A 25868-nucleotide genomic window follows, 5' to 3' on the forward strand; every position below is an offset into this window, starting at 1 on the left:
TATTTATAACATATAAGAGAATATTGCACTAGTATATTGCAAAGTGAAACTGCAAATCTTGCAAAAGTTGTGGATTTCAAGAAGTTAATGAAGTACTTTTAGAAAATAGCTTCAATCATCAGAGCAAAGTTACTAAGAAATCTGATAAGTGACAAGAAACTCTACAGGAAAGAAGACCTTATGTCATTCAACATATAGTAATTTGGAATAAATAATTAAGAGATCCTTTTGAGGAAATTGGTGAACTCCTCAAATACTTTTGGGAAAATTATCTTTCGTACCTTGGTACAAAAGTTAAATATGAAGCGTGAAGTGTCAATCCTATCTTACTACTTTGTGGAATGAAGGATGCCAAAAAATATTTCCTTTTTTATTATTATAGTTATTATATCATATTAAATTATGAGATAGATTTTTTGAAAATAAAATTTCATTTTTAAAATTAAAACTATCAACCAAAATATTTTCACATCTGTGATTTTGTTCATTTTTATCTTATATATGTTGGCTTTGAGGGAAGATTTTTGGACACTAATTATCCTAGTATACAGAGGTTCTCTAAATATCACAATGATACCTGGTGTCCTTACTGTCAGGGCTCTTTGCCCTTTACTTAATCTTTATCTTTTCTCAAATGTTCAGATTCACATTTTCAAGTTTCATTCAACTTCCAGTTGCCTTATTGTCAACTTGATGTCAATTCATAACTGCCAACTAGTAATTAGTGTTAGCAGATAATGATTTAAAGTATCACCTTTCTTTAAAGCATTTGCATTTTAAAGAGGATTCTGGAAGACAGATCTTCAAGATAAAATTGAATCTAATGCTAACTTTCCTTCAAGCATTGGGCTAATTGCCCTACATGAACTGCCTCTTAATTTTCACAACTATCCTGTGCTGTTAGCTTTCATTGTTCCCTTTACAGGTAAGAAAAGTTTTGAGAAACAAAGCCAATATTAAGTGTCAAGTCCAAGATGAGAACCCCTGGCTGTCTGAGTCCAAATGCCAGTTGAACTATTATGGTAAGATTATGACACAAAAGCAAAATATCTGGGGCTGGGGTTCTAGCACAGCAGTAGAGCACCTGCCTCAAACATGTGAGGCATTGGGTTCAATCCTCAGTACCACATAAAAATAAAATGAAATAATTAAAGGTATTGTGTCCATCTTAAAAAAAAACTGTCTTGCTTTCCTTCATCATAATATCTATAGAGCCATTGCTTGTATTATCTGGATTTGTTTACTTATTATACACAATCTGGCTCTGCAGTGGATTTGTGACTGATGAACCCATCTACCTGTTTTAAATTAGATCAAGTTAAAAAAATATTTTTAACTTAAAGAAAAAAAATCTCTTCTGTCCCCCTTTGACAGGAATGTTCAACTAAAACATTATAGTTCAGATGCAAGCTGCACTCTAATACTTCATAGAAAAGAAGTTTCAAGGTCATAGGGAATGAGGGATTGCTTAGACTTAGCATCTAGGAAAAAAATCAAGGCATTTAGACATTCAGTGTCTATTGCTGTTTGATTATTTTTCTGAACTGAAGAAATTATGTTGTTTTGCAACCAAGAATTGTTAAAGGTGCAACCAAACGTATTATGCTACTTCATTCACTGTATGCTCAGACATAGTTTGCTATAGCTCATTACGTTCTGAATACAGCTATATTTTATAATGGCTCAAAACATACATGCAGAAATAAAATAAGTTTACTTTGTAAATCTTTACAAAATGCTCTAATCCAGTTTTCTTGTTGTTTCTTATTTAAGCAGTTACCATGATTTTAACTTCCTTCACTCTGAGACCCTCTGGTATTCTTTATGCAGGACACTGGGACCACCACAGTTCTGTCTGTGACTGAAGGCAAGATGGTAGCCAGCTGAACTGAGAGAAAGAGAATAAGAGAACTGGAACCAAGTCTATGGATTCACATTTGTGGGGAGGCCGATATGCCCATGACTGGGGACTTAGTTTGCCTGGAACTCAATTCCAAATAATGTCACAGGATCATGAATACAAAATCATACTAGACTAGTCAGATTGAGAATAAATTAGGGATTTAGGCACTAAAATAAAGAAAATGATAAAGTTCATCAGCCTAAGTCTTTTATTCTTTTTCTCTGGCTACAAAAAGCTTTATATATTCTGATATTTTGCCTACGGAATGTTCAGCTTTTTGGGTCAATGTTTGCGTCCTCTGTGTTCTTTTTATTCCTTGTCTCAGGACTTATAATGTTCTTTGTGAACAATATATATGCTAAGTATTTTTTTTCTGCCCACTTTTTCTTGATGATATAAGCTCTTTTCTTTTCATAACCTTAGAGCTCTTGTGTTCTGGGCAGCCAGAAGGTGCATTAACTTTTGAGGTTTGATAAATACAATAAAGTCTGTAAAGAATCAATAAATCTTTGCATCTAAACAGTTAATTTAAGTTTTGCCATCATTTAGAGGTGAAAAATGAAAGATTACATATTGTTAGAAACCTGCTTAAACTACATCACATAAATGCACAAATTGCCAGTAAATGGAAGCTATTCAAACTGGTTGGTATCTTAGAAACAAAACAATTTTCTTTTTTCCCCCCAGTGTTTACTATAGAAAGAAAAATATATTTGGCTTATTTCCTGTGATCACACTATAAACATTCTTCTTAAGAGATCTTAATCAATCTTATAATTACATATCAGTCTTCTATGGTAATTATGCTTAAAATTTTCTTCTCTTGCCTCCATGTATCCAGTTTTCTGTGGTAACTACAGGTACATAAGACATAATGTATCCAAAACTTAACCAATCTTCCCAAACCAACTTCTTCGTTTCTTAGTTAATAGAGAACAGTCATAGAGCCAGAAACTTGAGTTCTCTTTCTTTTTTAAATCACATTCGATTAATGAATGAATGAATAAAGAAAAATCATATAGGTTTATTGAGTTTTATGTGTAATTTCCAAAATAATGAAAAATATTAAATTGAAAATGAAATGTGGAAAAAATGTAGTTTAAAACCTTCTATTAAGCAGCAAAAACAATTACAAAATATAAGAATAAAAGTGAAGAGGACAAATGAATTTTTTTAAAAAAATAGGATAATTAACATGTTATAGTTTGAATCTGGAATGTTCCCAAAAGCTCGTATATTGAAGCTGCATGTTGGGTGGTGGGTAGAAACCTAGGAGGTAAGGACTAGTCAGAAGTATGAAAGTCACTGAGGTGTGTCTTTGAAGGATATATTTTATCCATAACCACTGACTGGTTCTCTGTCTCTCTCTGTCTGTCTGTCTGTCTGTCTCTCTCTTTCTCTCTCTCTCTCTCTCTCTCTCTCTCTCCTTCCTGGTTGCCATGAGGTGAGCTCTTTTATTCTGCTATATCTTTAAATTATGATATTCTGCCTCACCTGAGGCCCAAAACAATGAAGCCAGTAAATCATGGGCTAGAACCTCTGAAATCATGAGCCAAAACAAATCTTTCCTCCTTTAAGTTATTTTTTTCTTGGATATTTTGTCACAATAACAAAAAGCTGACTAATAATGAAAAATAATATGGCAGAAATAAGCATAAATAGTCTAAACCTATTAAATGTTGACACAGAAAATAATTGTTGAATAAGTATTTAATAGAATTAAATGCACAAAATTTTTGAGGTGTTGGTAGTCCCATTTAAAGTATTGATTTGTATTCATGCTATAAATGTTTTACTATATCTTCAAACACAATGCCAATAGAATACTAACTTTATCAAAGACTGACATTCTGATTCTATCTTACTAGGAATGACAGCTTAAAATATTTAATTTTGTGAAAATTAGATTTTTTATTGGCACAATGAGGATAAAAAATAATTTCTAAGATATTTTATAAAGATTATGTGATTACATGGTAAGATGTTACATTTGTTTTTATTTTTCCTATAGCCTAATATTTTGTTCAAGAATTTTAAGTCCCATGTCAGTATAAGATTTAAATGCTTCTATATATAATGAAATCAAAATATAAACTGGGTGTGGTGATGCACATCTGTAATTCCAGCAGCTTGGGAGGCTGAAGGAGGAGGACTGCAAATTCAAAGCCAGCATCAGCTACTTATCGAGGTCAGAGGTAAATTAGCAAAACTTTATCTCAAAATAAAGAATAAAAATGGCTGGGATGTGGCTCAGTAATTGAGCACCCCTGGGTTTAATTCCCAGTACCAAAACAAACAAACAAACAAACAAACAAACAAACAATATTTTTTAACTGAAACATAAAGTACTGACTTCTTGATTTAAAATGTACTATGGTTATAGCCTCTAAACCATAAAGTAATTTCATTTGTGGTTATAGATTTTTATAACGTTTATTTCTACACTTTTTTTTTTACAGAGCTTTTCATTATATATGATTAAACACTGAATTTCATAATTATTAAACTGACAGAGGTATTATTTTGGCAGCAAAGTATCATTTTGAACAGATGTGTTTAACAATCACAAAAAATGTATTTACTTCCTGGTAGATGAGTAACCACCTCAGAATCCAATCAAAATGTTTTCATTCATTTTTGTTGCTAAGAGGGATTAATATTGAAATCCTTAGATGCAAAAAGAGAAAGTTAGTGAATAACTCAATCCTAGCTTTTGATTTTATTCAAAAGAAATATGCATTCTAGATCCATTAAAGCTATAAGGAAATAGATCTTAGAGAATATTATTTAATCTCTTATGTATAATCTGCTGTATCATTTCATATAGCTTTCACTGAATCACAGTAATCAAAAATATAATAATGTATTTTGAAATAATAATAACTGAATATGTGATATTAAATGATCCAAATATTTGTCATGAATATGAGTTAGAATAAACTTTATCAGAAGGTAGACATCAAGTGTCTAAAACCCTATAAACTCAACTATTAGAATCAGTTGCTCATTCACCGATTTTCTATGCATTTAATGAATACCTACTGTTGGGTACTAAGATAAATATTGGAAATATAAATTGGAACATGGCAAGTTTCATATTGTGAAAGAACAGATAATATACTATGAAAGGTAAAAAGATTAGTAAATTTTCACTTGTAATACCTTACTTCACATAATAAAATTTCTATAGATAAAATAATAAACTAACTTGAATTTGAAAGAAGAAAGTAAAACAAGAGTAGAAAACAAAATGTAATTACAAATCAGTTAAACGAGTGCACTATCATAATTTATATGACTCTTTGGACTGAAATCGAAATTTTAATCTGAGATTTCTTTCATGAATTATGTTATTTATGACTCTAGACATATTTAATTTCACCCACCAAAAACAAACAAAAAAGGCAGTTATTGACTTCATCATAGTCGTTGACTTCTTAGGTCACAAATACCAATCAGGGACTCAACCCTGGCTGGTTCCTACTTACTTACCCTTCCCCTTCAACAAGCTTTTAGACCTGACAGTTCCTAGATACTTTTAGAGTTCTTTTTAATTGAGTAAGTAAGGCATGAGAATCAGATCACATTTCTCAATATGATTGTGATCTCAAATAATAAATTCTGATCTTTCAGATTTTGGTAGTTGGTTAGGCAAAATAAAAAATGTCACATTTTATTCTTCAAAGTCAATGATATGAACCAATTTCATTTTTCTGTTCCATATTTATGTTTCTTCACAAAATAATTATAGGATAAAGGTAAAACAACAAGAAAGGTTTCTACTACAAACCTGATAAATTTTTTCCTGTTTTTATTATTGATCTTTCAAAGTTTCTTATATTTTTTGGTTTAAACTTTGACTCATTCCATTTATTTCATGAATATTATGCATTAGATTCACTCAATAAACATTTGTTCAGTTCCTACACTATGCAAGGTACTGTCTTAGGCACTGGGTACAACATTTCTTCCTAATGGGATTACATTCTAACTAAAAGTTATAAAAATGAACAATTAAATAAGTAATTTTAAATAGTATGTGGGAAAAAGATAGAGGAAAATAGTGTGAATCTCAAAAGAAAGGTCAGGAAAGGTTTTAGATTTGAAGAAAGACCTGATGTGAGAAAGTAAGCCATTCAGATACCTTGAAGAGGGGGATCCAGGCATAAGAAATAGCAACTTCAAAGGCCTTGGAGGCAGGCCACACCCTCATTTAAAATGAACTACCTCCTGTAAGTCCCAGGTCCAAAAGCCACCTGCTATGTTTGAATGTTTGTGTACCTCCTCATTCCTTCTGTTGAAATCCAAATTCCCCAAATGATGGTATGAGGAGAAAATCTCCTTTAGAATATGATAAATTATGAAAGCAGTCTTCATGGATGAGATTAATGCTCTCATAGAAGAAGCCCATGTTCTCTTCTACCATGTGAGGACAGGGTAGAAAGATGTTGTCAATGAACTAGTAATCAGGCCCTGGAAGATAAATTAGATAAATCAGAAATTATGTTTATATTAATAGATGTGAAAAAAAAAAACTAAGAATGGAGGTTTGTGAGGAGATATAACCAGGAGTTTAGTTTTAAATGTAGTTAAGCTTAAGGTACATGTTAGCTATTAAGATGAAAATACTGAGTGGATAGTGCTAGACAAGCCAGAGCCCCAGTTGCAGACCTGTCTTTGGAGGATATCAAGCCTTATTATCAGACAAGAACTAAGTGAATGAAGGTTGATTAAGGAAACAAGTGAAAAGACTGATGCTTGGGGGGCTATAATATTAAACAATTAAAAAAAACGAAGACAAAATTAGCAAAGGAAATGAAGAAGATAGGAGAGAAATAGGCTGGGATACTCTAAGCTGAATGAAGACTTTTTTTTTTTTTAATTAGCTACACATGACAATACAATGATCTTGACATTTTATAGAGAAAGAAATGACCAACTTGAGAATTGGAAAAAAATCCAAATATGCATCCTTTGGTGTTTGGATAAACAGAATGTCACATGTCGTCCATACAATGAAATACTAATCAGCAACATAAAGTAAAAATATCAATAAATGCCATGATGGATGAATCTCAGAAAAAAATACACTAAAACAACACACACATACAGAGAGAGAGAGAGAGAGAGAGAGAGAGAGAGAGAGAGAATGAATATGAATGGGATTGTGAATATGAATGTGATTAAGAGAATGGGGAATTGAATAGAGTTTGTACTGGCAAAAGTTTTCAGGAGCTTCACTGTAAAGGAGAGCAAGAAAAGATTGAGGCAGGGGCTAAAAGAGAACATGGACCCAGAGTTTTGCTTCATTTTGTTTGTAGATGAAGGAAAACACAGCATATTTCATGGTGATGGGGATAATACAAAAAAGAAAAAAAAATCTCTGGTAATAATGCAAAAGAAGGAAGGGAGACCTGCTAAAGTGATTTCTGTAAGTAGGAAAAAGGAAGAGGAGCTACTGTGCAAAAGTTGAGGAACTGGCTTTAAAAGTGTCAATACATAGTATACTGAAAAGAAGGGAACAGAATATGGCTGTTAATATTATTGGGCATTTGCTTCAGTGAATAGGTGTTGTAGAAGGATCTTCTGATTCTTTTCCAAAGTAAAATAGGATACAGAGTTATCTGCTGAAAATAAGGAGGCATAAGATACATTGAAGATTTAACAAAAGTATAGTAAAAGGAATAGATGTTTTCGAAATTTCTTGTCTGCATTAGGAATGCTTGTAGTTTACAGTTTGGCTTTTAAATTGAGATTAGTCTGTATTGCAAGTATTTTGTTGTTGTGTTTTAATATTTTTAACAGTTATTAAACTGAATAGATTCAGGAATGCAATAGGATAAGAGTTGGATATATATACAATTATGGTTTTGCCAACTATCAAGTCAATGTGATGAAGCAAAGAAAGAATAAAAACAATTGAGGTTGAATGTAAGAAAATGATAAAAATTGAAAGAGAAAGAGAATAAGAGGAGGAAAAAGTATAATAAAAGAGGACAGTATTCATGAATTGTTCATTCTAATGAAATTAAAGGTCCCCTGGAATCAGGGTACTGCAAGGAGTGAGCAAAATATAGTAGGCACCAGTCTGATATAAAGGATGTTTGTGAGTACTGCAGTTATTATAGCTACTGGTAATAACAAAGTGAATATCTAAGGTTGTTAAGATCACCAGTGATCTTGCCTTACATATATTTATCTCAATGAGAAATCATATTGTTATCTCAAAATTTTAACATGTATTCTTAGCTCATATTTATTTTATCACATATGTAATAATTATATTATTTTCCTACCAGAAATCTCTATATAGTTTTTTTCCTGTCAATTGGATATTTTATCTATGTGTAATCTTACAATTTTGCTTTCTACATCATTCTCTCCCATTTTACTTTTTGTTTAAAGACAAGTTCAAAGAGTATTGCAATGTAGATTTTATCTCAGATGATCTTGCTTGTTTCCACAGGGGTCACTCCAGGTTGTTAACTCCTGTCAGTCTATTGATGAATTCATTCATTCTTTGTAGAGCCCATTGTGTTCTCCTCCTCCTCCTTTTTGTAATCTCTAACAGTTATCCTTCTAATAATATTCTCCAAATCAAATCTAATAATCAACATTAGAAATCATCTAGATGATTTTCCTAAACTACGATCTTATGAGATAAAAAGCTAAAACATACGTTGCTTTCATAGAAAGTAAATGTGGATTTAGGTGCAGGTGAGAGTATGTGTTTATTGTAAACTCACAAACTGCTCACAAAAAAATTTGAATAACTAAATTGACACATAGGATTTGGGTAGGTACAACTAAGAAATTACTCCCAAATGTGATCTTGAGTATCAAAGCAAAATGTTTTCAAACATTTTTTTTTCTTATTGAAATGTGGTACACTTTACTTTCACTTAACAACAACATAGAACATTAGAAAGAGGGTCAGCTAAAGGGTGAGAACCCTTAAGAAAATAAATGTAGGTTCTTTTGTTATTTTTGTTAAGAATTATCTATACTAAAATTCTAAATGAACTCCTTTACTAAATGGATAATATAACCTACAAAATGGTTGTCACACTAAAAACAAACAAACAAATAAACAAACAAAAAAACTTGCTGATATATCAGGACCCGGTATTCTTTTTCCAGTGGTTGATTGGGGTTTTGTTATTTATGTTTCTTTCTAGTTAATTGATGTTGGCCACTCTGAAGTTGTGCTATTGGAAAATCATATTGAGGTATGAAGAGATACTGATCTCAAATTATAGGATTTCAACAGATGAATATGGTTAGCTGTGAGTTGGTAAATAATCAGAGTACAGGTTAGCACTCTTTTTCCATAAGCCTTGGGAAGGACTTACCTATTTCCCTGATTTTATAAGACCTCAAGCATAAAAGGAGGAAAAAGAAAACCTCGTTTTGTTTGAAACTCAAAAAATACTTAGTAGTTTTTGTTCCATTATGGCAAAGAATATCATAAACAACCAAGTATCCAGCTTATCTTCTGAAACAAGATGCACATTGGCATTCAGTTAGCTCAACTTGCACTTCAAATGATTTTGAAAGTTTTCATTCTCTCAGTTTATCGCTTGCCGGTGCTCTAGGCAATATATTCCTCATTGATGGCAGGCAGAAGCAGCACTGTGACAGTCAACAGTTAGAATGGCAATAAAACAAGTTTATCATAAGGAACTTAGACTCATAACCAATGGTATGTAGAGTATAGGTTCTTTAATTAATCATCTGATACTGTGATATATATCAAGAAAACCATGCACATTTCACCTGGAATGTTCCCCTGTCAATACACTGTCTAAAAGAATGAACAAAGAAAAACAGAGCAGCATCAATATAGAATGGGATCCTACTGTACCTGGTGAATGAGGCGGAGGAGAGCACATCAGAACAACCCCCTGGCCTTCCCTCACAGAGACTGCACTTCTTGTCCGGCCACTAAAATTTCCCAGATCTGTCAACATAACACAGCATTCAGATGCAAGGCAAACATAAATTTTAAAAAATCACTACTATTATAATTTACATTTATTTTTCTATCATCATCCTGACAAGATATTTTGTTTGTTTTGCAGTGACAGAACAGTCTTGTTAATGAATCTATATCACCCAATTCTGAATACCACAGTTTAAATTCTATATATTCAAAACCCCTCACATTCTTTATCTTTACCGCACATACAAGTTGCCAGTGTAGAATCTACATAATACAACATTTTAATCATATCAAATAGTTATTTTATTTCTTACCAATATTTTTTGCATATTGATCTTTTGGATGGTAAAAACTCTTCATTCAAAGTGAGAAGATAAACATGAGGTGGTTATAGCACCTGCTATCCAATCTGTGGCCTCATCATATGTGATGTTAAGGATGGTGTGTGAAACCAAGCATGGACTTGCCAAATTAGAGACTTGTAGGCTCTATCAAAATATAACGAGGACATGAAGTGTTCTAGCCTAAAATGAATTTTACAAATTAATTGTGCCCATCCATTTTGATTAGCCTGGGACTATTACAAGTACTGAAACACTTGTGTGTATGAGGATTATAGCACTGGGTTCAGTTACCTGCCTTTGTAGTATGCTGCATTTGCACAATTTGGAAAGAACTTCCTAAAAATAAAGTGCCTCATAGGGGATGATATATTATTTCTCACTAATCTAATCATAACTCATAATGTGTATCTTTTTCCTTCTCTTGATCTACTTCAATCAAATGCATGAATTTTAGAATAGTGTTTTGCAAACTGTGGAGTTCAAATTTCTATAAATAAACATTCTCCAGAATTCTAAGTCTCTAAAATCAGGTTTCCATGGTGAGAAATGCTTCTTGAAAATGTTCTGCCATTCCTCCCATTATACATAAATTGTATAAGAGACTTTAAAAAATCATTTAATTATTCCATGTTAAAATACTACTTTGCAGCAATGTAAGTTAGAGTCTCAATTTAATGTTTATTAACCTGATAAACCATAAAATTAATCAAGAAAATATATTTGATGGATATGAAGAAGATAAATCACTAGCATTAAATAGTCTAATAGAAACCTTCTATAATTTTTTTTTCTAAGAAAGGGGCAACAATTGACTTATTTGTTGAATTTATAATCAGATCTTAAATTCATCAAGAGTGAATACAAGATGCCAAAATAATACTTAGAAAGGTATTCATTGTTTGAAAAAGTTTTAGGATTTTGTATAAAATTCTACAATTTATGGAAAATAGGTATGTGTTTTACAAAGAAGCAAGACAAAACAAAGAATAATCCTAGTTCTACTTTTGTTGGGGAAAAATAGCCTTATTTAAAAATGTACAAATTAACTTTCTTTAAATAATTTTTAGTTATAGATGGACACAATACCTTTATCTTATTCATTTATATATTTTTTATGTGGTGCTGAGGATCGAACCCAGTGCTTCACACACACTTGGCAAGCACTCCACCACTGAACTATAGCCTCAGACCCACATTAACTTTTGTAGTAAGCATCATATGCATTAATTCTTTGGGGTAGAGACTATCTTTTTTTCCAGAAAATGATTTCAATATGAAGATAAAGCATGACAAGTTTTCCAGTTTGACTTTCTTTAACTCACTCCTAGAATTATAACACAGAATCATATAATGAGGCAATGGGTGTTACAGGAATTTAATATCTCTTCAGGGATTGTCTGTTTTTTCTTTCTTGTTTCTCCTCATTAAATTTGTAAATCTTGGGGGAGACTACTTGGATATTAATTTATTTTAACTGAACTTGTTTCTAAAAATATATATGTATTCCAATACAATTACTAATACATGCATGTAGTGTATATATTATGACATCAAACCAATGTACTGTATTTAAAAATATTTTAATAGAAAACAATCCTAAAGTAATATCCACTTTTGAGAAACTGAAGTACATTGAACACACAGAAAAAGAAACAATTGTAGAATAATTATGACCTGAATTATGTTTTGAGCTCTAAGTTATCCAAAAGGTCATATTCAACTATAATTGCTTTATTTTGTATCAACAGTCAATACAAGTACAATTCAAGACTTTCTCTAGGATTGTTTCTGGGTCATTATTTCCTAGGAATTATTGCACCCAAAATTTCAAAATAAATGAATATTTTTCAAATGTGAACAGAACTTTTTTCTTACATAAAGCCACACAGCAATAATACAAAGAAGTTAATACTTTTATGAAGAGTTGTTAACTACTTACTAGGGAAAAAAAGTGACACTCTTTTTCTATAATGTACAAGTGGTTTTCATGCCTGGAAAGATTGTAGTAAACTTAAGGCATAATTTTTATGTGAAAAAATTCCTGGTTGGTGTGGGCATGGTGGCTTGATTAAATACGGGAAAACTCAGCTACTTGTTTATATCTCATTGTGAATAGAAAGCCTCTTTCTATGTGCTTTTCAGAGGAAATAGAAAGCAGCCTAGGTATACATGCAGTTTGGATGCTTATAATATCTTCTTAGTAGATACATATTTTATGTATCAGAGAAATGAAAACAAGAATAAGTCTTTTTATTACAATTTACACAAGGCCAAAAATATGTGTTCGTGTTTCATATTTGGGAACTTTAAGGCGGGGGTGGGGGGGTGGGGGAGGTGGGAATGAGTAAAGGTACACATTCCAAAACAAGAATTGTAAAATTCTAATTTGAATTTTTACTGAAATAAAACTCTAGGATTATTATAAAGCATATGACTAATAGAGAAACAAAAGAGTTTGTGATCAAGAGTCAGAGCTCTTCAAGTCTTGCCTTTGATCTGACCTTTCCTTCCTAGTTATGAAATGCATGCAAGGGTTTAATAGGGAGCTTAAACAGAGCTTTAGCTCACAGAATTATTGCACCTTTTCATCCTAGAAAAAACATGCAAACTAAAAGACTTAAGCAATGAATGATGTGACTGAGGCCTTAGATGACAGATTATAGATTCAGATGTATGCTTTTAGCCATATTAGCCAGATATGAGACAGATCACAACTTATTTAATAAATCCTATTCAATGAATACTGCACCCTGAAAAATATGCTAGGTCCTAGTGATACAGAAAAAGTGTAAAGGAAAGATATATGAATTAATTATACTCACTTGGATCCACTATCTGTAGCTCAGAGGAGTATGAGTCACCAAATAGATATATGATCCCACACAATCATAGCTTCAGCTTGTCACAACTATAGCCACAAGTGACCAATACATACCCCCTACATATGAGCTCCAAACACATGCACACCAACTCACATTCTGTAGTTTTTCCCTTCTTCTCTTTTTTTACTTTCCTCTTTCTCCCTCCCTTCTATCTCTCTTCCTGACTTATTTTTGTTACTATTTCCTTCCTTGAGCTATTTATTTATTTATTTATTAGACTGAATTTTGCTAAGCCCATGCTGCCTGTGAGTTTCTTGCTGCCTGATGGCTGAAACTATAGGCACATGCCACCATACCTGGTTCACAAATTTAATCTTAGGAGAATTCAAAACAAAGGTAATGCTATCTATAGTATTAGGATTCATGATTATTGTAAGATGAAAACTTTCTGGTAATTCAGGAGCACCACAATTTTATCTGATATTACACTCTAAAAGGTATTTCCCTTGCAAGACTTTATAAAGGGTCTTCATCATGAGATTCCTTAAAGAGGTATAGTGTTTCACTTAGACACACATACATATCCGTACAAAAATCATTACCTATAAACAATAATTGAAAAGTATTAGAAATACAGTGCAGAAAACTGGCAAGAAGGAAATTGCATAAGAAATCCGGGACCTTGGTCTTCGGATCTTACACATGTTAAATACAAGTTGGTTCAGTTAATGTGGAGGAGTGAAAGGAAAAGTCAAAGCAAGAGGGAAATGTCATGTAGTCAGGAGTGATATGGTTCATGTGTGTCCTGGACGACTTGTATTTCCTAATCTTAAATCTGTTCTGAATGAGTGATAATGAAGGTTATAGGAGTTAGTTAGATGGAGGAATGGGAGGGTGGGGGCTCATTTTTGACTTGTGTTTGGCTACACGGTTATCCTGTAGGGGGTGCTAATGAGCTTTCACTCCCAATGCTCCAGGCCTTACCATCTCATCCTCTACTTTAAAAGCGCTGTAAATACACATATAATTTAGTGGAAACTCTAAACTTCTTCACAAGATTGAGTTTGAATTTTTACAAAAAAATGAAACACTGAAAATGGAAAATCACATTAAACTAAGTACCAGGAACTTGAGTTCTATTTAGCTTAATCACTAACACCTATAGGATTGAGGAAGTGAGCGTGGCGCTTGGAACTTTAACTTGTATGATTTCTACAACTGACACTTTTCCTAATATTGACTTGATATTTGCTGCCTCACTTCCAAAATGAATGCATATGGAGGTTTTGATTATCATCAAGATTATTTGGGTCATTGACAGATTTTTTTTTCTTTTTTGCATACATGCAAATACTATGTAATACAAATTGGTTAGACTTCATTCAGAAATATTAAAATTTGACAATGTTAAAGAAGGGAAAAGGGGTGGGAAATAAAGAAATTGTAATAGCTACTGTCTACACTATGAGAGGCACCTTGAAATTTAAATAATCCTGTTTAAAATTTCATTTTTAAAATTTAAATTGTTTTTTCCCCCTCCTTCTTCTTCAGTGTAGAGATCACACACTCACACATTTTAGGCAAACACTCTACCACTGAACAACATCCCCAATCCTAAAGATTACTAAATTTTATTTGAAAAGCAAACTTATTTGAAAAGCTTTGTGCATGCAGTTTTTTAAATTAGTGAATTGGCAAATCAAATATAATGTGATTGATTCCAAGTTTTATAAAAACATTAGGATGAAAGCAGTTCAAGCATTTGGAAGTTAGACCAAGTTGGTTTTAGGAATTAGAAATAATCTTCATAAGAGTATCTTTTTAAGAAATAGTTCTAACAGATGAAAAACCAAAAGGTGGGAAAATAGTGACTGATAGATAAAACATAATTCTTACATTTATACTGAGAAAGAATTAAATTAGCACTTTCTAGTCTATAGTCATTTGTGTCCACGTGAAGATGGTCAGAACTCATTCTATAACAAGCAAGATCCTTAATAATAGTTTCTAAAGTAAAAACGTTTGTTGAATTGTACCTAGACTGAAAACCTTGGAAATATGAAGCTTTGTGATTTTTATTGGCAATTTTGAACATATGATCAATTTATCAGCAAGACATACAGGTATTATTATACCCATTTATTGAAGGGGACACTGAAATTCACTAAGGGTGAATGCTAAGAATAAAAATCTCCTGGCCAGGAAGGATTTCAGCCTTCTAGATAACTAGTTCAGTTTTAGAACATGCAAGATTTTTTTTGTTATTGTTATTTTGCCCCCCGCCCCCAAGTTATTCTGACATTCTTAGTTTAGAAATAAAATTATTTCTTTGTACATTTTCTATTATCCCACATTAAATAATATTACAATTCTTTTAAATATTTATTGTAAGTCATCTGTAAATGGACATGATATCACCTTTAAAAATGTTAATTATTTAATAAAACTTGTCTCTCAAGAATATCAGCTAGGCTAATTATAGGTATCTAAAATAAAATCTTTCATATGAAGGTAAGAATTGAATTAAGATGTAACTGGGATGTGGTAAGGTACATCTACAAGAGGTAATGACAAGTTGTAATGGAACTTTTTTCAGTCTCATTTTTCCCTTGGTTATATATAACAGGTCAGATGAGTAATCTTTTGAAATGACTTGCTATTTTCACTTTACATATTATCAGACGTGAATTATTCACCAATGGTTCACTGAATATACAAAGAAACCAAAGCAAACCAGATGATGTTTGCTTTGACAGTAACACTTTAAGCACATTGTAAGTTAAACATCAAATTGTAATTGCTTTTGTAAAAAGAAAAATTGTCCAAAGATTGTGATCAAAATCTTTCTGATCCTAGGTCTTTTCTTTGGTACTTTGTGCATTACAAAATCTACTTCATAATGAATATATGATAAAATTATCTCAAATGCAGGAGTATATGTAAATGTGTTTACTTAATATGAAGATAGACTGTGAGTGTTGGCAGAGGTCCTAAACCTCTTTTGACAAAATTTCTTCTTCTTTACAGACAAGTGCATAAATAATCCCTATTTATTTACTTTTAAATTCACTTTTTTCCAAACAATGACTTTTTTTTTTCAAATTAACATTAGTGTTATTCATTAAGTCTTACAAAAGTTTGAAGGTAAGCACTGCAAAATGTATCATACAAATACTTAAGCATGTACAGAGATTTGAGTATCATTGACCCATAGAGAAGGAGAAAAGGGTGTTATTTAGTAAATACGAGCTTGCTGTATGTGGTGGTGCATGCTTGTAATCTCATTTAGGAGCTTAGAACAGGAGGATCTCAAGTTCAAGACCAGTCTGGGCAACTTAGCAAGATGCGGTCTCAAAATAATTTAAAAATGGGCTGGGGAATGTAGTTTAGAGCTCAAGAGACCCTGAATTCAATGCCCAGTACTGAAGAAAAATAAAAACCCTGCAAGTTATTTGGTACAACTCCTGTAACTCATAGATCTTGTTGATTATCTCTCATGCTTTTGAGCCTAAGTACCCTCTTCAGCTATTTTCTAATTGCAATTCTTAAATAATTTCTTCCTTGCCTACAACCCTGGCTCCTTATCTCACTTAACACTTTTTCCTCCAGCACAACTTCAGCCTTGACTATATGTGTATTAGACTATATGTGTATTCTGCTTTGATTTGTGCAAGTGAATATGGATGGAGAAAAACATCAACAATGATGGACAGTTTGATTCTAAATTCATGACTATGAGGCTCAGAAAGTCCCTTTGTGCTGCCTGGTAACCCCGATACATTTATGGAGTCCATTTTCTCTTGATCCTCTGGACAATACATTATAACCACTTTCTTCCAATACCTCCTGACAGATTCTTCCCTCCCATTTCATAGAGAAAACAGAAGTAATCCAAAAACAACTTATATATGTACCACCTAGTAGAACACTGAAATATGCTCTACATTCTCCTTTAATGAAGGACTCATTGCACTCACTATTGGGGATTCTGATGACAAACAGCCTTTGGCCCTCAGCCCTTCAGGGACTACTTTTGTAAATAGAAGCTCTTCACCCCAAAGGGTGCTTCCTGGGGCAGGACACAGTCAATGAAGGATTATTGAATGACCATCCTGAGACAACTCCAGATAACCTGACATACTGTCCTAGCTTCAGAGAGCCTTTGGTTTGGGCAGAACAGTTGACAGAACTGTATCAGAGTCTGAATCACCCCTTGTCTATTCTCACTCCTTCCACTGGATTTGATTCCAAGGTCATTTAAAAAAAAAAAAAAACAACAACAAAACATTTGTCTGCATTTAACTTGATCTCACAGTCTGTTCCTCAAGGACCTCAGCCTTTTACACTATCACTTTGATTCCTCAAAGTACATGTTACCTCCCATCTTTTTACTATAAATGAACTATCTACACTCTAGTCAAAGGTCAGTCTCTCCCTTGTGCATCTATAACATCCAAACATACTGATATTTCTCCAAAGTTTTTTTTTTAAAGGAAGAAATTAATGCATCTTTCTTAACCTCTTTCCCCTTGTAGGTACCATACCATTATTGTTCTATTCTGCAACAAAACCCATTCTCTCTTCAGCTTTTCAAATCAAGGTTATCTTCCTACCATTGGCAAAAATGCAACTGTGAGCTATCTAATGACTTCTGCATTGTTAATTTATTAATAAATCCCTATTCCTCTTCTACTTTATAAGCACTGTTTGATATAGTCAATTATTTGCTTCTGCTAAAAATAATTTTTACTTGACTCCTCCTACTTTAATTTCTATTCCTCCTCAATTCTTCAATAGTTAAATACTACAGAACCCCTGATTAGTTCTTTTAATTTTTTCTTTCCCCATCTACACTATTTCCAAGTATATTTTATATAGTCTTTATATTTAAAAGTTGTACACACACTGAGGGATCTCCCAATTTTATTTGTGCCTGGATGTTTCCCTTGAGTGTCAACATGCACACATGCATGCTTACACACACACACACACACACACACACACACACACACAGTTTACTTAACATTTGTGCTTGGGTATCCAAAGGTATTGCAAACATGCCCTTATGGAACTCCCTTTTCTACCCACAGAACTATTCTCAACAGAATATTTCCCATGAGAGTAAATAGTGATTTCATTCTTCTAATTGTTAAGAAAAAATTTAAAATTCATCTGTGATTCTCATATATCTGACACCCCACACACAGTTCATGAGAACTTCGTTGATACTATTTGATAATGTATCCAGAACCCAACAGTTCTCAACATCTATAACTTTCACACAGGCGTCTCTGACTTGATTGTCGGGATATACATCTAACCAGCCTTCATATTTCTTCCTTTATTCCATTTCAGACTATTTCCAGCACAGCAACCAGATTGATTCTTATAAAATTAAGTTGTATGATATGACCTAAATGGCTTTTGATCTCACTCAGAGGAAAAGAAAAGCTACTCGAAATACCTCCAGGCCCTACACCTTCTATCTGTGTTGGCTGTTTGATGTCATTTCCTACTTTGCTCCCCTTTGCTCACTCCAGCCTAGCACATGAGTTTCTTGATTTTCAGAAAACATACCAGTTGTTGTTTCTGCCTCAGGCCCTTGTGCTTGCTGACTCCTCCGAGTAGAACACATTTTCCCCCACATATAATCATGGTTGTCATCTTTGTGTTCTTTAGGTCTTTATTTCAATGCCATTTTCAAGATCTCTCTGGAGAGATCTTTTGGGAGCATCCTATCTAAAGTTCAACCTCATCATTCTTCACCTATTCCATACACATTTTTCCTAGTTAATTTTTCTCCTTGGTTCTTCATTATTATTCATTTGCCTTGTCAACTTTGCCCCCTACAAGATCTATAAGGAGATTTTTTGTTGATTATAATATTCACAGATCCTTAAGCTTATTTGTTCTCTCTGCCTGGAATTCTCTCCCTGCTGATTATTTTCACTGATCTCTCCAACTATGTGCCAGTCTCTGTTGGAATCTCATCACTGCAGAAAGCATTTCCTTGATCACTTTATTCTTCCTTTCTTTTCTCCCAATTTTTATTTTCCTTATTCTTTTTCTACTTGTTTTCTACTTGGCTGGGGATCAAATCAAGGGACCCTCACATGCTGGGCAAGTCTCCTGACTCCTCCTACTTTAATTTCTATTCCTCCTTAATTCTCCAATATCTAAGCATTACAGAACCCCAAATTAGTCCTTTGAACTTTTTTTTCCCACTTACACCATTTTTAAGTTTATTTTATCTAGTCTTTATATTTAAAAATTATAAACACACTGAAGGATTTCCAAATTTTATTTGTGCTTGGACACTTCCCTTGACTGTCAACATGCACACATGAGTTACATCCCTAGCTCTCTGGTCTCCTTATTATGATAACTTGTCTTCCATGATACTCATCACCAACTGACATATTATATAACAAGGAATTAATAGTTTATTGTCTCCTATATTCCATTACAATTTAATCTTCTTGAAAACTCGCACTTTGTTTTGACACTGATTAGAATAATGCCAGGTGCTCAGTAAATAACAGTTCAATAAGGAATTGAATGCATAAAACTATTGTATATTTTATTATTAATTTATACTTGAAAAATTTTAGTTTTGAACTTCTAAGTGTTGAGATATCTTCAAATATTACACTTATATTTTTTTTTCCAAAATTATAGTACTATGAAAGCCAAAATTCCCAGGAAATACTGACTTTGACAGATAACACTGAAATATATAAGTGCTAAAAGGCTTTTCCAGAGCAGAAATTTTCACTTCAGTTAAATTATTTTTATAGGAAAAAGGTTGTTTGTATACCATTTCAAACTGTAACTCAGAAAGTATATGATTTCATTTTTTAAAAATATTTATTTTTTAGTTATAGGTGGATACAATATCTTTATTTTATTTTTATGTGGTGCTGAGGATCAAACCCAGTGCTTCACGCATGGTAGATGAGTGCTCTACCTCTGAGCCACAACCCGAGCCAGTTTTTGTAAAAGGAATATTTTTATTATTTGGAGTCTTATAATTTAAAAAATATTACAGTTTCTAAATGAAAAGAATTTGAACGTTTTTTTGATACCTAAATATAGTTTCATTGATATGCCTTATGCATTGCAGTTGACACTACCAAATTCTAAAGACCATTACTACAAATAATAAAAGTTATAAAAGTTCTAAAAAGCAGCCATTTTAATTAATTTGCATGACATTATATTAACATAAATATTGTATTTGCATAGCTAATTTTAATGTCAAGTACTTAAGTTAGTAACTAGGCAGAGAATTTTGAAATTGTATTTTAAAACACTGGCATAAAAAGTGAGGGTTTTAGAGACAAAAGACCTCTGTTCAAATTCTAATATTACTATTTACTCACAGGGCCACCTTGAGCAAATTATATTACTTTACTGTGCTTTACCTTCTAGCTAAGACCAGATAATTATAAATATGTTATCAGCTTACTGGAACACATTACATGGTGTATAAATAATCTACCCCATATAACTTGCCTATAATAAGCACTTCAAAATATTATTTCCTTTTATGCCCCCACATTTTAGAGAGATGTAACACATTAACTTCAAGTATTATCCTAAATAATTTTCTAAACACTTTGATCATACAGAATAAAGATTACCAAACTGTACTATTTGGGGATCAATGTTATACAAATTAACAATGAATAGGAGAGGCAGCTGAGAGGTACCATTTTAAACAGAGTGGCAATTGTATACAAGCTACTTTGCCCTTCAAATCTTAGCTTCCTTCTCTATAAGATGAAGATATTAAAATCAAGTTCAAAGTTGTTGAAAGACATAAATGAAATAATGTACATACAGCAGTTAGAATGTTACATGACACAATATAATGAATGGAAAGCAATATTATCTTTATCATTATTCATGTCATAAAAAACTCTTATGGGTCATGAGACATTAATAGTAATCTCAACTCTCTTGCTAGCTAGCTACAAACGTGTGGCAAAAGCTTAAGCTTCTGTATTTATTTCTTTGTGTTTCAGGGATTTGGGTTGCTTAAGAGAAAGAAACCCCCATGTTTATGGAGTTGCAAACTTGAGGTTAACAACAATCATGGTGGGAACTAAGGAAAATTGAAGAAAATATTACTCTTGAAAGCATTTACATGTGGTTTCAAAACACTGTAGGGGTTGAAAGAAAGTTGTATAACCACATTTAGCTGAAAGGATGACATTTTTTCACACCTAGACTAGATTATCTCCAAGATGCAACATTCCATGGCTTTGACTCATAGTCTGTGATTCTACTAACTTTAATCTTTTGTTCAGAACCTATTACAGAGAGTGTGGATGTGTGTGTGTGTGTGTGTGTGTGTGTATTCATATATATGAAAGGCTATTCCTAATACCCATTTTCTACAACAAATAGAAAATTAAATTGATTTTAGATTTTGTGTTTATATTTTGATAATCAACTTGATAGAGGAGAAAAACTGCTGTCAGCACAAGAATTTATAACCACTTGTTTATAATGTTTACATTTTGCAGTAGATTTATGATGACATGACTAAAGGAAAGGAACTTTTAAAAACTTCACTAAGGTGAATATTCTATTACAAATGAGAAAACATGTCATAATTTTATATTATACATCAGGAGACTTTATGTTCAAAGTCATCATAAATTGCATTTTCTAGCCTGTAATGCAGTATTTGACATCTGGGAGACAATATGTATTTAAAAAAATATAATGTTTTTAATGCACATTATGTATTAATTTGTGGCTCTAGTCTGTGTACTATAGGAATAAGAGGAATGAGGTTGGTGGAGCAAGATGGTGGCAGAATAAAATCCTCCATGTATCTCACCCAATAGATAAATCAAATTGAAAACTATTCATGCACAAGAGCTAAGAAAATCAAGTGAGAGACTGTTTGTTATTAGTATAATGAAATGAAAAACTGCAATGAAGAAGGAAGGAAGGAAAGATTTGCCTATATTACTGTATCCCAACTCTTAATATCCCAGGAGAGAGAAAGGTTCTTCACAATTGGAGAACAGAGAGAAAATTAATCCACATCTGAGACTTGAAACCCAGTAGATGCCACCATGATGAAATCTAGTAGTAGAGAAAGTTTATACCCCTACTTTCAGTACTATGACTAAGTCACTGTAACTGCATTAGACCAGTCTGCAAAGAGAATGCTTCCATCAACCCTCCTACAAGCTAAATATATATGCATCCAATAAAGGACTTAAAAACATCATAGTACAGGAACACAACCACATCGATGTTTATAGCAGCACAATAGCTAAACTGTGGAACCAACCTAGATGCCCTTCAAAAGATGAATGGATAAAAAAATGTGGCATATATACACAATGGAATATTACTAAGCAATAAAAGAGAATAACATCATGGAATTTGCAGGTAAATGGATGGAGTTAGAGAAGATAATGCTAAGTGAAGTTAGCCAATCCCCCCAAAAAACAAATGCTGAATGTTTTCTCTGATATAAGGATGCTAATTCATAGTGGGGTAGAGAGAGGGAGCAAGGGAGGAATAGATGAACTCTAGATAGGGCAGAGGGGTGGGAGGGGAAGGGAGGGGGTATGGGGTTAGAAATGGTGGTGGAACATGATGGACAGTATTATCCAAAGTACATGTATGAGACACAAATTGGTGAATACACTTTGTATACAACTAGAGATAAAAAAAATTGTGCTCTATGGGTAATAAGAATTGTAATGCATTCCGTTGTCACATATAAATAAAAATTAAAATAACACAACTCAAAAAAAACTATCCAATTTATCCTTGCATTTCCAAATATTTGTATTGTGCTTTTCCACTATGCAAATCTTTAATTGCTAATTTCATTAGATCAAATCATATGTAAGTCATATTGATGGCATGTTCACTCTATATATTGAGAATAACAAGTCATTTCTGTGATATTCCTCCCCAAAACTCAAAACCCCAGTCTAGCCATGAGGAAAATATCACACACATTTGACTTAAAAGGCTATCTCCAAATAACCTAAACAGTATTCCTCAGAATCATCAAAGTCATCAAAAGCAAGGTAAATGGAATCTATCACAGTTGAATGAAAGCTCAAAGACATAAAACTAAATGCAACATGATATCTTGGATGGATTTCTGGAACAGAAAAAAAGGGCATTAAGGAAAATGTAGTTAAATTCAAATAAAAATTGGAGTTTGCCTAACAGCAATGCATTGATGTTAGTTTCTTGATTGTGACATGTATCATGGTGATTTGTAAAGTATAAACAAGTGGTATATAAATAGAACTCTATACTCTTTGTAACTACTCTTTATTCTGACACTACTTCAAAATTTTAAAGGTGCATTTAAATTAGAAAATTCCCTTAAAATTATAAATCGTTGGTTTTATGAAGTAAAAAATATTACTCTTTCCAAAAGTAAGAAAAAAATACAAACAATATCAAAAGATTTAACAATTTCAGAATGTTACAGATCATATGTAATGAATTTATACTGTACAAAAATACAATTATTAAAAATTTTATTTCTTAAAAAAAAGAAAGTAAGTATTAGCAGAACTAAAGGGAAAGATAAATTCCAATACACTAATAGTCATGGATTTCAATCCCATACTATCAGCAATGGACAGATCATGCAGAGTTAAATGCACCTTAAATAAAATGGACCAAAGAATCATTTACAGAATATTCCATCCAACAGCAGGTGAATACATATTTTTTTCATCAGCACCTGGAACATCCTCCAGGACAGACAATATAATAGAATACAAAACAAGTCTCAACAATTTTTAAAAAATTGAAATTATATTGAGCATCTTTCCTGACTAAATGCAATAGTTAGAAACCAATTACAAATTTTGAAAACTATATAAATAAATGCAAATTAAACAATTTAATTTTGAACACCTAATAAATCAGAAAATTAAGGGAGAAATAAAAAAATGAAACAAATGAAAATGGAGACAATATGCAAAACTCACAGGTTATAGCAGAGGCAGAACTAAGAGGAAATTCTGGAAAAATTAATGCTTATACCAAAAACTATGGAGATTTCATATCAAAAAACTATCACTGTATCTCAAGGAACTAGAAAAACAAGAATAAACTATACCCAAAATTAGAAGAAGAAATAATAAAGATCAGAGCAAAAATAAATGAAATAGAAAACTAAAAGATAATACAATAGATCAATGAAACAAAGAACCAGTTTTTCAAAAGGATAAAATTATCCAATTTTTCAAAAAGATAAAGAAAATGGACAAACTTTTATCTATACTAAGAACAGAACACTCAAAGAAATAAAATCACGAATTTTTTTTTTTTTTTTTTTTTGTATTGGGGATTGAACCAGAGACACTTAGCCACTGAGCCACATCTCCATCCCTTTGTTGTATTTTATTTAGAGACAGGGTCTCCGTGAGTTGCATAGGACGTCCCTAAGTTGCTGAGGCTAGCTTTGAACCCTCTATCGTCCTTTCTTAGCTTCCCAAACTGCTGAGATTACAGGCATGTGCCAATGCAACTGGCTCAAAGATGATTTTATATGTTGTACTTATGGCAGCAAAGAAATACAAAAGATCAGAGATGATTATCAGTAATATAAAAGAAATGAATAAATTTTCAGACATACATACTTGCTAAGACTCAAACAAAGAATTAGTCTGTGAACAGACTAACAAGTAAAATATTTAACCTATAGTAAAACATCTGCCACTAAAGGAAAGCGTGGAGCCAGATGGCTTCACTATTAAATTCTATGAAGCATGAGCAAGCAGGACATCTGACTTCTGAGAGGGAACTTTCCTTGCTCTAGTGAAGAAACAGTGAATTAAAACGTGATGTTGAGCAAGGCAAGGTGCCACACCATGGAAAATGGAAACAAGCACAAAACGGGGACAGGTCTCCATGGTCAGAAGCTGGTCAGGCTGTTGTATTTTCTTACACTGATGTCAATAAGAACAAAGGCCTGGCCTGGGACTACAGAGTATCAGAAAACCCAAAAAGTTCATCCCTGGAATAAAATTGATCTTTCCTGGCATTAAGAAGGAGGGAGAAAGGGCAGACTTAATAGCTTACCTCAAGAAAGTAAGTAATGAGTAGCAGTCACCACCTTATTTATTACAAAAAAGAAATGTCTCTTGGTCTTTTTGTGTGGACCATAATTTAAATGCTATAATACACCAGAATTTGAATCATGAATGACTAACAGAATATTTTTCCTGGGTAGCCTTAAATTAAGTAAAATTGGTTTGTAATTAAATGAATGTGATCTTTTTAAAAAGTAAAAAATTGGTAGTAATCCCAGATCAGTAAATATTATCACTGTTTTCCCTTTCTAAAGATTTGGTTGGACTTTATTAGTAATGTTCAACTTTTCACAAAAATGGTGACTGTCATCTGAAAGCTGGTTTTGTAGTTAGGTTAACATAATTGGGTATGTGAATATGTTTTAATACTGGGGAAAATCCCTCCACTGTCTCAACACTGAGCAAAATTCACACTTTTGAATTTCTGGTCATTCGCCTATTGAAGACAATGGTTGAAGATAAGGAAGCATTGACTGCTATACATTTTTGTTGACCATCCCAATTTAATTGGAATTAGTATATCTAAAACACTGGCTTTTCCTTATTAAAAGGCATTTCAATATGGTTTATGTATAATATTAAGGATATTTAATACTTCTCACATTTTATAGTGGATATATAAATTCCGATATTTTTAAAAGTCAGCATAATAAAATACCAAGTTAGAAAATAAAGAATTAAAAAGTAAAGTCTAAGTCACACTAAGTTATAATTAAGAACAGAATTTAAATAGCTATTCAAGAACACAAAAAACTGTGG

General features: G+C 32.5%; 1 protein-coding gene across 1 annotated transcript in view; it reads right to left on the reverse strand.

Moving 5' to 3' along the window:
• Cntn5 (contactin 5) overlaps positions 1–25868 on the reverse strand; it is a 494625-nt gene that overhangs the window by 398711 nt on the left and 70046 nt on the right. The window contains exon 5 of the mRNA XM_076841939.2: positions 9768–9863. Coding sequence (XP_076698054.2) covers positions 9768–9863 — 96 coding nt within the window. The remainder of the gene's footprint in view (positions 1–9767; positions 9864–25868) is intronic.

The sequence above is a fragment of the Callospermophilus lateralis genome, chromosome 2 (assembly GCF_048772815.1).
Source record: "Callospermophilus lateralis isolate mCalLat2 chromosome 2, mCalLat2.hap1, whole genome shotgun sequence".
Taxonomy (NCBI): domain Eukaryota; kingdom Metazoa; phylum Chordata; class Mammalia; order Rodentia; family Sciuridae; genus Callospermophilus; species Callospermophilus lateralis.